This window comes from Acanthaster planci, linkage group LG03, assembly GCF_054643075.1.
Source record: "Acanthaster planci isolate LZ-2023a linkage group LG03, COTS_SCS, whole genome shotgun sequence".
Taxonomy (NCBI): Eukaryota; Metazoa; Echinodermata; class Asteroidea; order Valvatida; family Acanthasteridae; genus Acanthaster; species Acanthaster planci.
In genome coordinates, this window is record NC_141779.1 from 15,797,002 (window position 1) to 15,809,810 (window position 12,809).

The 12,809-nt window shown below is 44.6% G+C and overlaps 1 protein-coding gene across 2 annotated transcripts in view; it reads right to left on the reverse strand.

Moving 5' to 3' along the window:
* The window catches only part of nup205 (nucleoporin 205), a 45,822-nt gene that overhangs the window by 11,245 nt on the left and 21,768 nt on the right, over positions 1-12,809 (reverse strand). For both annotated transcript variants that reach the window (XM_087134496.1, XM_022256072.2), the window contains 12 exons: positions 12,537-12,804; positions 11,462-11,713; positions 11,136-11,291; positions 8,595-8,699; positions 7,969-8,222; positions 6,483-6,674; positions 5,453-5,732; positions 4,300-4,538; positions 3,274-3,465; positions 2,644-2,765; positions 2,158-2,317; positions 861-993 (listed from right to left, as the gene is read on the reverse strand). In XM_087134496.1, coding sequence (XP_086990622.1) covers positions 861-993; positions 2,158-2,317; positions 2,644-2,765; positions 3,274-3,465; positions 4,300-4,538; positions 5,453-5,732; positions 6,483-6,674; positions 7,969-8,222; positions 8,595-8,699; positions 11,136-11,291; positions 11,462-11,713; positions 12,537-12,804 — 2,353 coding nt within the window. The remainder of the gene's footprint in view (positions 1-860; positions 994-2,157; positions 2,318-2,643; positions 2,766-3,273; positions 3,466-4,299; positions 4,539-5,452; positions 5,733-6,482; positions 6,675-7,968; positions 8,223-8,594; positions 8,700-11,135; positions 11,292-11,461; positions 11,714-12,536; positions 12,805-12,809) is intronic.

Consider the following 12,809-nt stretch of genomic DNA (forward strand, 5'->3'; position numbering starts at 1 on the left):
GCTGAAATCAAACCTCCGACCTTGCGATCAGAAGACAGATGCCCTAACTACTAGGCTACATGCCCCTGAGATATTGAAAGGTAGGAATGGGGGAGGCTGAAAGGGATCGTTACCAAAGCCAAGCACCGTAAAAATAACGACAAGGGGGACTAACAAATTGACAAAGTATGTGATAGTGCGGGGACGAAAATTCTTACACAGGCCAAGGGACTCAAAACAAGTAATTAACACCATAAAGGGTGACTACTGGCCTGGGGAATAAAATTATTGCAACAAACGGGCCAGGAAGGACCTGTTAAAATATACATAAAAGAGATCAATGGCTCAGCTAAAGAACAATACCGGCCAAGCCGTATACATAGTGGGGGCACTGTACAAATAACGTTACCAGGTACGGCAATAAATACACGGTGTAGAAAACGGAAGGCATGAAATGCAACTTTTCACAAAAATGTGACAGAATAGTGACACAAAAAGATATGAGTTAAAAGTATGATATGATACAATACTCAACGGTTGATCAGGATAACACAGATCAGCTTTAGCGAAACGGAATGCTCAATGAAATCAAGAAGGTTGAAAGGCAGTTCCCTTTAAAGCAAAAAGCGCTGACAAAAAGAAGGACGAACATAGCGGCGACCACGCCTGGGGTGGACCGATAGGGGGCGCACTACAGTTGATAAAATATTTAGCAAATAGCAATAGAGCACTAGGGAAATGTAGTGACGGTCTGGGTAAGTTGACCGCGGTGGACTCTAATCAGTTCTGGGAAGTGTAAAGCAACGATCACAGGGCAACGACATGCAAAGAAACGACAAGGAAAAAAAAAAAACCAAGCCCAATGGCTCAGCCAGGCTCACTGTCCGCAGCCACCGTGCAGATGACGCTAGTTGCCAACGCCAGTTCCTGCAAGGGCTCCAGCTGGAGCTCAGCATGCTGCTCTCTCAAGATGGCGGTGAAGATGTCCGAATGGGACACTACAAAATGAAGCACCTGTTGACATGGGAAGAATGAACAAACTTATTGTGTTTCACAACAGCTGAAAAGGAATGGATTCCCGTTAAAGTGCTCTCAAGGGGACCTAACAGAATTGAGCGTTGTAACCGCACGGCCAAGCGTATATTAACCGACTTGGATGGATGTCTAACATACGTGCACATGTACAGATACATATACCTGTACATGTATCCACATGTTGTCATGTATGTGAATTACGTTTACATGTATTGGCAGATGTGTGTACCGTAATTTCGGAATAAATGCCTTGTATCCGGTTATCTCGCCGTTTTTGTGACGCCAATCAAAAAACATGACCAAATCTCTTCAACACCGCCACCTCGTGTATGCTGCATCGCGGCACACAAACTGCATCTACACCCTGCGACATCCTGACTGTTACCGCATTCCAAAAGGAATTAAAGTGCTTGTGTCTCAGACTGATTTCCCCCCACTTTCTTTTTTCAGAGATGCGCGCGCATGTTTGAAACCACAGAGAACAAAAACTTCCAGATGTCTACATGTACATGCACAAATATTACATCATGAAGAAAGCTTGCAAAATTATTTCCCAACTATCAGAGAAAATCTATGGAAATCTTTTCCCACTTGTGAGAAAAAGTGTGAAAATCTTTTCCCATTTGTTGGAAAATGAGTGAAAATCTTTTCCCACTTGGGGGAAAATCTGTGGAAATATTTTCCCATTTGTGTGAAAAGATGTGAAAATATTTTCCCACTTTTGGCACACTTTTTCACAATTTTTTGTGAAATGGAAAAGAATTCCCAGGGAAGAGAAAAACTGTGAAAAGATTTTCCCATTTTGGTGTTAACTTTCAATCACAATGTACTGTAAACCATCAGCTCATATGCCAGCCTTGGCTAAAATTCAAAATGAAAGATGATGCAAGAAAGGAACACTATTTCAAAAATGAATGCAAGAACAATTTATTAACTCCATATCTGGTCAAAAATGGAAATGAAAAGGGGGATTTGGACCTAATGGTAAACCACCAGAATGCCGTACCACCACAGCACCAAGTGACACATCATATCTGTCATTTCATGCCAAAACACTTCACGAAAATATTAAAAAACCACATATCCCGACAGAAGGGATCAATTTGCAAGCAGCTGAGGGATCATTGACAGAATGAGACTCGCCTGACTGGCTGCCTCCTTGTGCTGACTCCCCAGTGAGGTGAGAATTGCCAGGCAGAGTCGGAGCACCGGAAACAGCAGTTGGCGGTAGCGCTGCATGACACTGGGGATGAAGGTTTCCACTTCCACCGGCTCCAAGCCCGTCGACCCCATACGCAGCCGGCTGGAGGGGGTCAAAGGTCAACAGGATGGGGAATTCAAAAACAAAGTCTGGACTGCCTACTTGTCATGGGGGAAATGGTGGCTTCGAATATACAGAGAGGTACAGCTGACATAAACAATTCATAACATGCTAAATCAAATAGGAAACTGAAATTGCACCGAGGACGGGGGTGAGATGGGAAAGAAGGAACAAAAGGGGAACAATAATGTGACCGAAACCCCCTCCCCAAAAACTGCCAAAATAAGTAAAACAATAGATCGGCACTGTTTTAGGGTTGTGCCCATAAAGGAATCACTTGGCCAACATTTTGACACAATGGCACTTGCCTCTGAGTACTGTGCTCGGGTCGTAGGTCAAGGAATCGGCAGGAGGCCAGCCTGGCCATAAGCCCTGCTCGAAGAAGTGCCTGGGCGCCAACGGGATTCAGAGCAATCTTCTCCAACAAGGACTGTAAATGGAGGACAAAAAAAAAAAAATGACCGTGTGGAAGTTATAACATTCTGCTGGAAAACTGGCGGCAGGGAACCAAACAGACTGTGCAAGCCTTTCTCACTTTTTTCCCCACTACAAAGTAAAACATTTCTTGTCGGCAGTTCTTCTATTCCAATTAAACAGTTGTCAAATAAATTGAAGGTTTTAAAAATTGGTCCTGTGTATCTCGTACTTTAAGACCATAAACCAGTACATGCCAAAAAAAGTGTCCACTTTGCCTCCTTATTTCAAAGTTGGCTACTCAGCCCTATCAACAGTTCCCAAAGCCCCAGGGTTGAGTGTAAATCACATTGAATCTTGTTGGGTTTAGTATGATGAGTTGTGTTACGAATGAGCTTTTCCAACAATCTTGACCACGGTCCCCCCCCCAAAAAAAATGGGAGGAGGAAGGGAATTGATTTCTGTGATTTAGCTTCCTTTGGTGAGTGTCTGTCGTTGAGGCAGGACAAACTATTGGCACTCACCATCTGTGACTCGTAGATGAAGAGCGCCCGGAGCGGTTCAGGGGTAGGCTGGAGAGATTCCAGGAGGGATTGGTCCTCCTGAGCAAGGTTCTCGACCAGGTGGCGTAGGTAGCCCTTGGCAGAGAGGAAAGACAGCCAATCACCTCGCTTGTCAATTCCAACGATGGTGTCAATGACCGACAGGGCAAGCATCTGAGAACGAAATGTTTGGAGAAGTAGGAAACAGATAACCTGAAGTCTGGACATGTACTCGTACTCAAGTACTTTTTCCATACTGATTCACAAGAAAAATAAATCCCCTATCCTCCTGGCAAAGTACTCCACTCATACTCACATGCATGGCCAAGTACTCATACATATGGAAAGGTACTCATACTCAAGAAAATGTTCTCTACTGCAACACTGCCTCAACTAATACTCTGAGGTTCACTCTATGATCTAAAAACAAAATTGGGCTTGCTGGCAAGAGTTGTTGAATGTCTAACAATCAAGCTTGGGGTCATACAGAAAGGTATTACGTGACTGTGAGAATGAGTCGGTGAATAATGCGTGCATTTAAAAACATTCAATAGACAAATCACCAGTTGAGGATATTAAACCAGTTAGAAATACTAAAACCTGGGGCATCACGGCAGTGTCGGTATTCCACCAAAAGCATAATGAACACCGTGATCCATGTTGGAATGTTTCAGTTCAATCCAAAATAACATTTTGTTGTTACGGTAATTTATAGTTGACGCTCTCAAGCATATGGGGGCTCATGCATTCAGCGCATCAATGGGAAAAGTTAACATCTTCGGCCTACCTGTCTCAACAAAATGGGCATTCGTAAAAACAGCATGTCCAATTATCATAAACTTGAGTCAAAATGACCATAAGACATTAACAGGAAAAATCCCTCAAGGCTTGGCATGATACAAAAGGTGCACTGTGATGATATTTGAGAAAATTTGGGGGGAAATGTAGAGAGGATTGACAATTTGTAAAACTGGTTGTGTTGCAGCGCGGCATTCATCAGGCACTCACCCGTCCTACTCCCAGCCCATCACTGGCGTCCCGGCACACCAGCTCCATGACCCCTTCCCCGTACTCTTGCATGGTGGCCAAGTTGGCGGCTGTGATGGTTTCGTACTCATCCAGCAGTGCCGAGTTGAGGACGGTGGAGCCGTCTTGCATGGTGGGGATCTCCCGCGGCTTGCGGGGAATCTGGAGATAATTCAGCAGGGTGCCGTAGAGGTTGGCCCTGGTGCGTTGCTGGCTGCCCCCTGAAATAGCAAAAAGAATCAACACCACAAATTTGATCTCAAGTCTTGACAATGCTCAATGACCATGAAAACAGGGCTTGTGCTCTACACAGCCCTATTGCCAGCTTCAAGCATTATGGGGGGCACAGTGTCAGCAAGGGGGCTGCATCACAAGAAGCGGTGGGGAGAATAAATCACGGTGTGACAAACTTTTTCTCAAATTGGATAAATAAGTTATACTTGGTAGCCGAGGCCAACACGAATGTGATTATTCACATATTAAGAATCTGACTTAAGTGGCTCATTTAGAGGAGGTCTTAGGAAATTATTTATGCCTATGCTCTCAACTGATGGGAGGGGCAGCTTCCTGCCGGGGGAGGGCGTCTCTGGGCCCCTTGGCCCCAACAACTTCTAGATCTCTTCTAAAATATTTTCATGGCCATCTCACATACATTATACTGATGTTGGTAAAAATCAATGATTATTATACACATTTTTCCAAAGGTTCTGCGCAATGTTAATCCATCAAACATGCTCAGTTTTAACAGGATGTAGAGCTATAAGAAACAAGTATACACTATTATTAAAAAGGAACACACAAATCATGAACAGACTTTATATCAGCTTCAAAGACTTCCAAGCACCATGTCCGTATGAGTACCAGGGTTGTAATGTGGAAGTTCATAGTGTTCTTCTCACTGTCCTACATGAATTGAAATTCACACAGATGTTTGGAAGTATTTCGATAGATCCAAAAACGTACAGAGTCCAACTATAGCAGCACACAGAGCTTAAATTCCTAATTTTCTTTCACTGTAAAGCATATGTCATTGTTGCTTTGATTTACTGTTGACTTTCACTGGAACAAAAAAAATGCTTAGGTGGCTACACAGTTCATCAACAATATCAAGGAAGCTCTAGGAAAGATGCAGCACCTGATATCACGATGAACTTGAGCAACTCCTTCAAGATGGCCGTCAGGGACACCACCTCCACCCCTAATCCCCTCAGTGGGGCGCGGCTCTCCACGGCTGGCCCTGCCCCCCCACCCATCACGCTGGAGCCGTCCAGAGCACGGACATACTGGGCAGAGAGCAGCTGGGGGATGCTCTCCGTTTCATCGGTGAGGATGCACTCCCTCAGGGAGGTCATTAAGGTCAGCAGAACTCCACCCACAGGGGAGGCCAGGTCAGGGGTCACCTCTTCCTCGCATACCTTGGATAATCAAGGAGTAGAGGGGTGAAACATGTCCTAACATTGATTTTAAATCACTGCTGGTAATTTCACTGGGTGGTGCAGTTAAATAACATTTTAAAAACATACACTAACCCTCCTGGTATAGTGTCGATCACAGAATCTTGTTGAGTTGGGCATAAAACACAGAGAAGCACTGTTGGTGGGTACACCGTGGAAACGTATTCTTTTAGAAAGACGTGTAGCTTCTGATAAGAGCTAGTGGTGAGGAGGGGTACCAACATTTCAAACAGTGTGCTCGGCTTGTCTTCAAGAAATACACAGCTTTAAGCAGCACTTCCACTAGGTCCACTTCAGTGGGGCAATCTCTTTACAAAGGTACAGTTCAAATGCTACTGTGATTATTGTGTCTGGAGGTGTTCTCGGGCAAAGGCACAGACAAAAATAGTTGGGCAATTTTTCTTTTCAGTTATTATTTTTTTTAGAAAAATGGCTTGGGAGGAAATATATTTAGAAATGGATTTTCAGCAATTTAAAAAAATGTCTACTTTAAGGAAGCATTTAAAATTCACCACACTGTTTGAAATTGATTGCTTTTTCAAGGCGAATTACTGGTGGACATTACTCGAAGGTACACGTTTATAAACATTACTTACCAGGGCAGGTTTGAGAAAGGGGCGCATTTTATAAACGTCACATATGCAACCAAACGATCTCCAATGATGCACATAAGACAAAGAGAAACACAAACCGATTCAAACTTGATCCTACCTTGGACAGCAGTTCCTGCAACAGCTCAACGACAACTTTTTGTTTGGTAGCCAGGGGCAACACCTCGGCAGGGCATGACGTCAGCACCACCTCAGCCACATGCCTCCAGGCGTCAAAATTGTGCCGCTTGGCTGCTAGCCCCTGCCGGAAATTGTTGCGTTTGGTCACGTTGAGCAGCACAGCCTCGATCTCCTAACAGGGAGAAAAAAACCCACCCATATTGTTCAGTAATTTGGAAGTACACAGAACATACTATACTAAAGCATACCGAAGAGCTGCTAAACACAGAGATTTTGCACAAACACATTACGGGCAAAGACTCTTTAGGTCTCCTGGCTGGGGTTATGAAAAACATTTACGTTGGGTGTTTTCAGCTGAAGAGAGTCAGTGTACAATGTAGTATGAACAACACATATCTCAATACCCAGAAGAATGAGAACTTAGTCACATGCTCGCTTGAGTGTCAGCATACCAAATAAGAAGAATTCATAGGAATGATTAACTCCTTCGCGCTGGGAGGTGGCTAGACATGCTGGAAAAATTGAGATCCTCAGCCCGCTTTTCAGCTATTATTCTCGGCCCACGCTTGAGCGTACACGGTGAAAGAAGGCAGACCTTGGCTCTTGTGTATATGGTAATTGGTCTTTGTGTGTAGCCCAGAAATGGATTTGCATCATAATCACCAGCTTCACAAAAGTGCCCACTTTGAAAAGAGGCAACGGGAATGTGGAAGCGTGAGTAGAGCTGCATGCCACCGAACAATCAGCCTTTTCACCGTGTAATTCAAAGTGTGCAGAGCACACAGGGCCACAAACCGAGAATTTGCGGTTTGGCAGGTGGCCTTCGTGGCCAAGCGAGGCTGGAATTCTTGGAGTCAGCTTTCGGGAAGAAATTCCCGTCATCAAGGGGTTAACATTTAATGTAACGCTGGTATCTACAATGACATAAAACAAAGGCCAACAACTTCCTGTTTCTTCGTCAGTATACATATCATGTTTATGTGTGCAATGCCTCATAGAATAGAACATTCCATCAATGCCTCATAGAATAGAACATTCCATCAATGCCTCACAGAATAGAACATGCCATTCACCACCTCATGGAATTATTCTTTCTTTAGCACGAATGTGAAATAGTCATCATTTGATTGAAGCAACACCTGAACAAATTCTTCCATCACCTCAATTAATTCTGACTGAATAAAATGAATCCTTGTATCATGAATTGGTACAATTTCAGAAATTTCTTCTGTGATCTATCAATGAAACTTCAATTGACCAGATGAATGGAACTTCTATTTTGGGGGATGGCTTAAAGTCATAACAAATAATTCCATGGTATGTGATCAATGATCGGCCAATCAGATAGTTGGGATTTACAAAGGTACTGTACAAAGTGCAATGTACCACACTGATTTTCCACCTGTAGAAGGTACATTTCTGGGTAGATCTGTTGGCTTCTCGTTGGCAAAACCCAAAGACGTTACCTGCATGACCAGCGGCCTCTGACCGATGGCTGAAGCCCCCTGGAGACTGTTCAGGTTGGCCGTCAGGAAGCGGTGTAGCTGCCTAACGTCACAGAGCGAGGCCACGCCGCCACGCTCGGCAGGTAGCTCAAAGGCCCCAATCGTCTTCTCCATGGTGACGGGGTCGCTGTACTCTAGGCGCAGGGAAGGAGGCAGGTCCTGCACCAAGTCGATGGAGTCAAGCAGTGTCAAGATCTTGCGGCGGACCTGGGTACCTGCGTGGAGAGGCAGGAAGGGGATTGCGAGGTCATCTTTAGGAGTGGCTATAAGCACTCTTTTTCTACTGCAGTGATCCCATGTTTTTGTTGAGCTCTAAGCAACAACACCACAAATTGATAGTGGTCAACTAGATGCTCTGGACAGTGCCGTAGTTGGGACCAGTCACAAGACCAATTATAAATAGCAGGCCGTACAATGACAAAGGAAAGCTTTTGTCGCATTGCATTTAAATCAGCTTGTGACCTGAATTCAGATTGGAGGCCTTGTGTTGGTCTTGTGATGGTCTAGCAGAGGTCTTGTGATTGTCTCCAAAGGTTTCTGCTGCGGCACTGGCCCAAGGCAAGTCCCCTTAATGCCGCTCATCTTACCAGTAACTCTAGACTGTCCCGGCTGGTACATGGTGCTCATACCCAGGGCACCATGCTCAGCAATCAGGCTCACGTCTGCAACGCCTTGCTCATCAGTCTCCTCATCTGCAGGCCAAAGAAAAAAGTACCTCCAAAATGAAAAGACAGCTAGTATGATATCTTATCTCAACTTAATCTCATCTTAAATTCACTATATGCATGTTACCAGTGAGGGACTTTCATTTCCACCAAAAGGTATTCTTTCCCAAGGCATAGCCTCCATGCAGTAACAGTAATATTAAAAATACCATACTTTTACATGGCATACTTCAGCGCCAACAGGCTTTCAGTGTGCTTTTTATAATCCCTGCTTATCGGGCCCATGAATGTTCCTAAGGGTTCTTGTCAAAAAGAAACTCCGCGGACTGCGCACGGATTTATGCGGAAATCCGTCCCTTGCTAAGGGCCGACCAACTCGTGTACTCCACGGCCGTATTCGTTCATGCGTGGTCAAGTGAATAAGGCTAGGACGGTCGGCCGTCTATTGTCATTATAATGCTTTACTAAATAATTCATGATGGGTTGCAGGCCTTATTTAATACAAAAACGTGAAACCTGCGAACAAGCTGCACTGAGGTAATTCCCTGCAGAATAAATCAGAGAAAATGACTCGCGAGCACATTTGACATGCAGTGTTTGCGATGTACAGTGTAAAAATATACCACTTAAATATAAGTTTGGGAACAGCCTTGGGCTGCAAAAATCATTAAAAAATGAAGTCCTTAACAGATCGTTTTGAAATTTCTAGATTTATTTCTTCAAGTTCCTGGAATTTTGTTGCTAAATTCAAACGTGGTTTTGGTGTTATGGTAAAAATTACGCATCGTTCGCATTCATGTTCCTGAAGCAGTCTAGAAGGTCAGGACATGCAGGCATCACTCTCCGCGGCTCTTCATACGAACTCGTTGTCAGGACAGAATTTTCCTAAAACAATCTGGGCTTTCTGATTGGTCAAACTGTGTCTTCGAGGCATTTTCCAGCCACGATGCTGCCTCGTACCAGTATCTCGTCCTTTTCAAAGTCCAATTCAGGGAGTTGATTATGTGAGGATTCTAAAAAGGGAAATCTAACAATAGTGCAATTGAAAGACGGAAATCTGGGGAAGTTATAATTTCATCGTGTTTATGTCGGAGATTCACCCCAAAATTCAAAGTTGTCCCCATTTCGTCTTTCTAATTTGGTGGTGTAAAACTTTGCTTGAAGAGCTACTTGTGCATGTGTACACGTAGATTTCTATTCTTCAAAATAAGAAAGCATTTCGCCGAATTTGTTTGATTTAAAGAATTACTTGTGTAATTCATTGCAACCTTTGAAATTATCAGAACCGAGTAGGGTGTTTGTTACGTAATTATTGACATTTTTTTCATAGGGTAACTCCAGCTCAAATTAATTTGATACCGTGGAAAATGAGGTTTGCCTTCCATGTCATCGCTGGGTTCACAGCTAGCTATACAATGCAAACATATCTCGCTGTGCACGCACACACGGTAGTGCGACGTGCGTCATGCACTGGAAACAGCCATTGAATATTCGGTGTGCTAAAAGCTAACCAGTTTCGGCTCAATAGACCCTATTCACGTGGAGGCCATATTTGATATTATTCCCCAAATCTGTTATATATATTGTGAACTGTCAATTAGGATGGCACCAGACTGTTTTATACTTCCGTGCGTTGCAAGCCTCCCTTTCAATAATTTTCGGAATCTGGCAAAGTACACTTCTAGGTGTTCAATCAAGAATTTGAAACTATTCATCAGAGTAGACAGGTGCAAATTATTCATGAAATTTCATTTGATTGCTTCATTTGTACTCTCAACATTAAAAAATGAAGAGTTAACCTCTCTTTCACATTCAATCTGGCTGGCCCTGTGAATAAAGCCACTGCCAATAAGAGGTGCGCGCACATGGTTTTGGGCAAAGGCCGTGGCTGTTTTCCAATATGCGAACCTCACCCATTCACTAGTCCGCTGACTCAGCGGACCTAGAAAATCAGCCTAACAAAGTCCATTGTTAGACAATGCAAATAAGCTTGCAGGGCTCGCTGATGACCGGTTGCCAAGGGCCAATATTTGTCCGCGAGCTCCGCGGAGTTCACAAACGGTCAATTTTGACAAGAACCCTAAAGCCACCTCAACTCCCTAGAAGAGTACAAGGCTGGAATGCAGCCATTCCGAGCACAAAAACCAGACACAACAACCCTCTCTGACCTAACAGGTACCCATATACGCCCCTGGGTAGAATGAGGCAATTTGTGACGAGCAGCAAAATTGGAACCGGCAGAAAGATTGGGAGTTAAAACCCCGAAGGGCACACAAGGGAATGTCTTTATCACAGATCAATTCAATAGCCTGCGACTTGGCTTAAGACTTGCGATAGCCTTCTAAGGATTTCTGAGGACTAGTGCTGGACTGGACTGGAATGATGCTGTCAGGGTGAATATACTGTGATCTAGTTGTTTAACTTGTTACTTTATGATGGATTCTCATCAACGCCTTGACTCACCTCCAAAGAGAAGAGAGGGCGAGTCCTCCAGGAGGAGACGTAGTAATCTTTGAAGATGTGAACGTTGTCGATTGACAGCGGTCAGTCTGATCTCCGTGGCGATGGCCTTCAGTAACCAAGACTGCTGGTTCAAACGCAGCCCTTCCTCAACATTGCCTGTGAAAACAATTTTGTAAATCCTTTTGTTTTTTTGTTGAAAAATGCGATTTTAATTTGGAATCTACCAAGGTCTATATTAACATAAAAAAGTGACAGGAAAACTTTATAGTTAATTGGTCAGAGTCTGAGACTTGGATAGGCTTGATCATGCAACAACGTGATTCTACCTGCTGCGCTGCCACTGAAGGGCAGATGCCTCAGCTGGGAGTAGAAGAAATCCTGGGAGGCACGCAGGTAGCGCATGGTGGGGTCCGACGTCTCCCGGTTGGCACAGAGCCGGTAGATCATCTCGTAGGCCAGCTCGGCCAGCCGGGGCATGGCGTGGATGGCTAAGGGGCCCAAGCGGGCATTGACATCTCGGTCCAGGGAGAGAACATTCAGGATGGAATGGAGGCAGGTACGGGGGGACCCTAACACACCTGTGGAAAGAGAGAAGAAAAAAAAACATTGCCAGACCAGCTATTTTTTCAAATTGATGGAAAAAACAAACTTATTCACTTGGGAACGTTTAACCCCTTCGCGCCGGGAAGCGGAAAGAGCCGCCGTAAAAATTGAGATCCTCAACCCGCTTTTCAGCTATTATTCTCGGCCCACGCTCGAGCGAACACGGTGAAAGAAGGCAGACCCTGGCTCTTGTATATATGGTGATTGGCCTTTGTGTGTAGCCCAGAAATGAAAAGACCGAATTTGCATCATAATCACCAGCTTCACAATAGTCCCCGCTTTGAAAAGAGGCAACGGGAATGTGGAAGCGTGAGTAGAGCCGCATGCCACCGAACAATCAGCCTTTTCACTGTGTAATTCAAAGCGTGCAGAGCACGCAGGGCCACAAACCGAGAATTTGCGGTTTGGCAGGTGGCCTTCGTGGCCAAGCGAGGCCGGAATTCTTGGAGTCAGCTTTCGGGAAGAAAGGGGTTAATAGCCAAATGGCTGACTGTTTGTGGAACTCTCTGGCTGTTTCATGATATCTATAAGCAGTAGGTGAGCACAGAGTACCCTAACTTCTGTTTTAAAGTTTAAAACGGCGAACCCAAAATAAGATCTTCCTTGAATGCAAAAACCATTGTTAGATATGGGACCTGAAAATACAGTGTACATTTTCTTTGGTGGTGGACCCCTTGTCTTGAACAAAGATTTCCTATTATGAATTTCTCTGGTGATATTGTACCTGAAACGATGTTTGAACAGGGTCATCAAAGTTTGCCATTCGGGGGACACATTTTTGTCTATTAATGAACCTACCAGGTTCCTGGAGGTTGGTCTTGCTGGCTGGCTTGCGGTACTCATACCCAAGCAGGAAGTGGGCCAAGTTGGGTGATGGCTGCTCCAGCGAGTACAGCAGCAGACGCAGTATGTACAGCCGGGTGGCACTGCGGACCTTGGCCGTGTCTTCCTCCGCCAGGGTGTCCTCATCCGTTGGGAGGTCCTCAGATGCTGCTGCTGCTAGGTCCTCGGGGTCCTCAGTCTCTAGGCAATCCACAAAGCCACGCAAAAGGTTCCTGCGTACTTCCTATA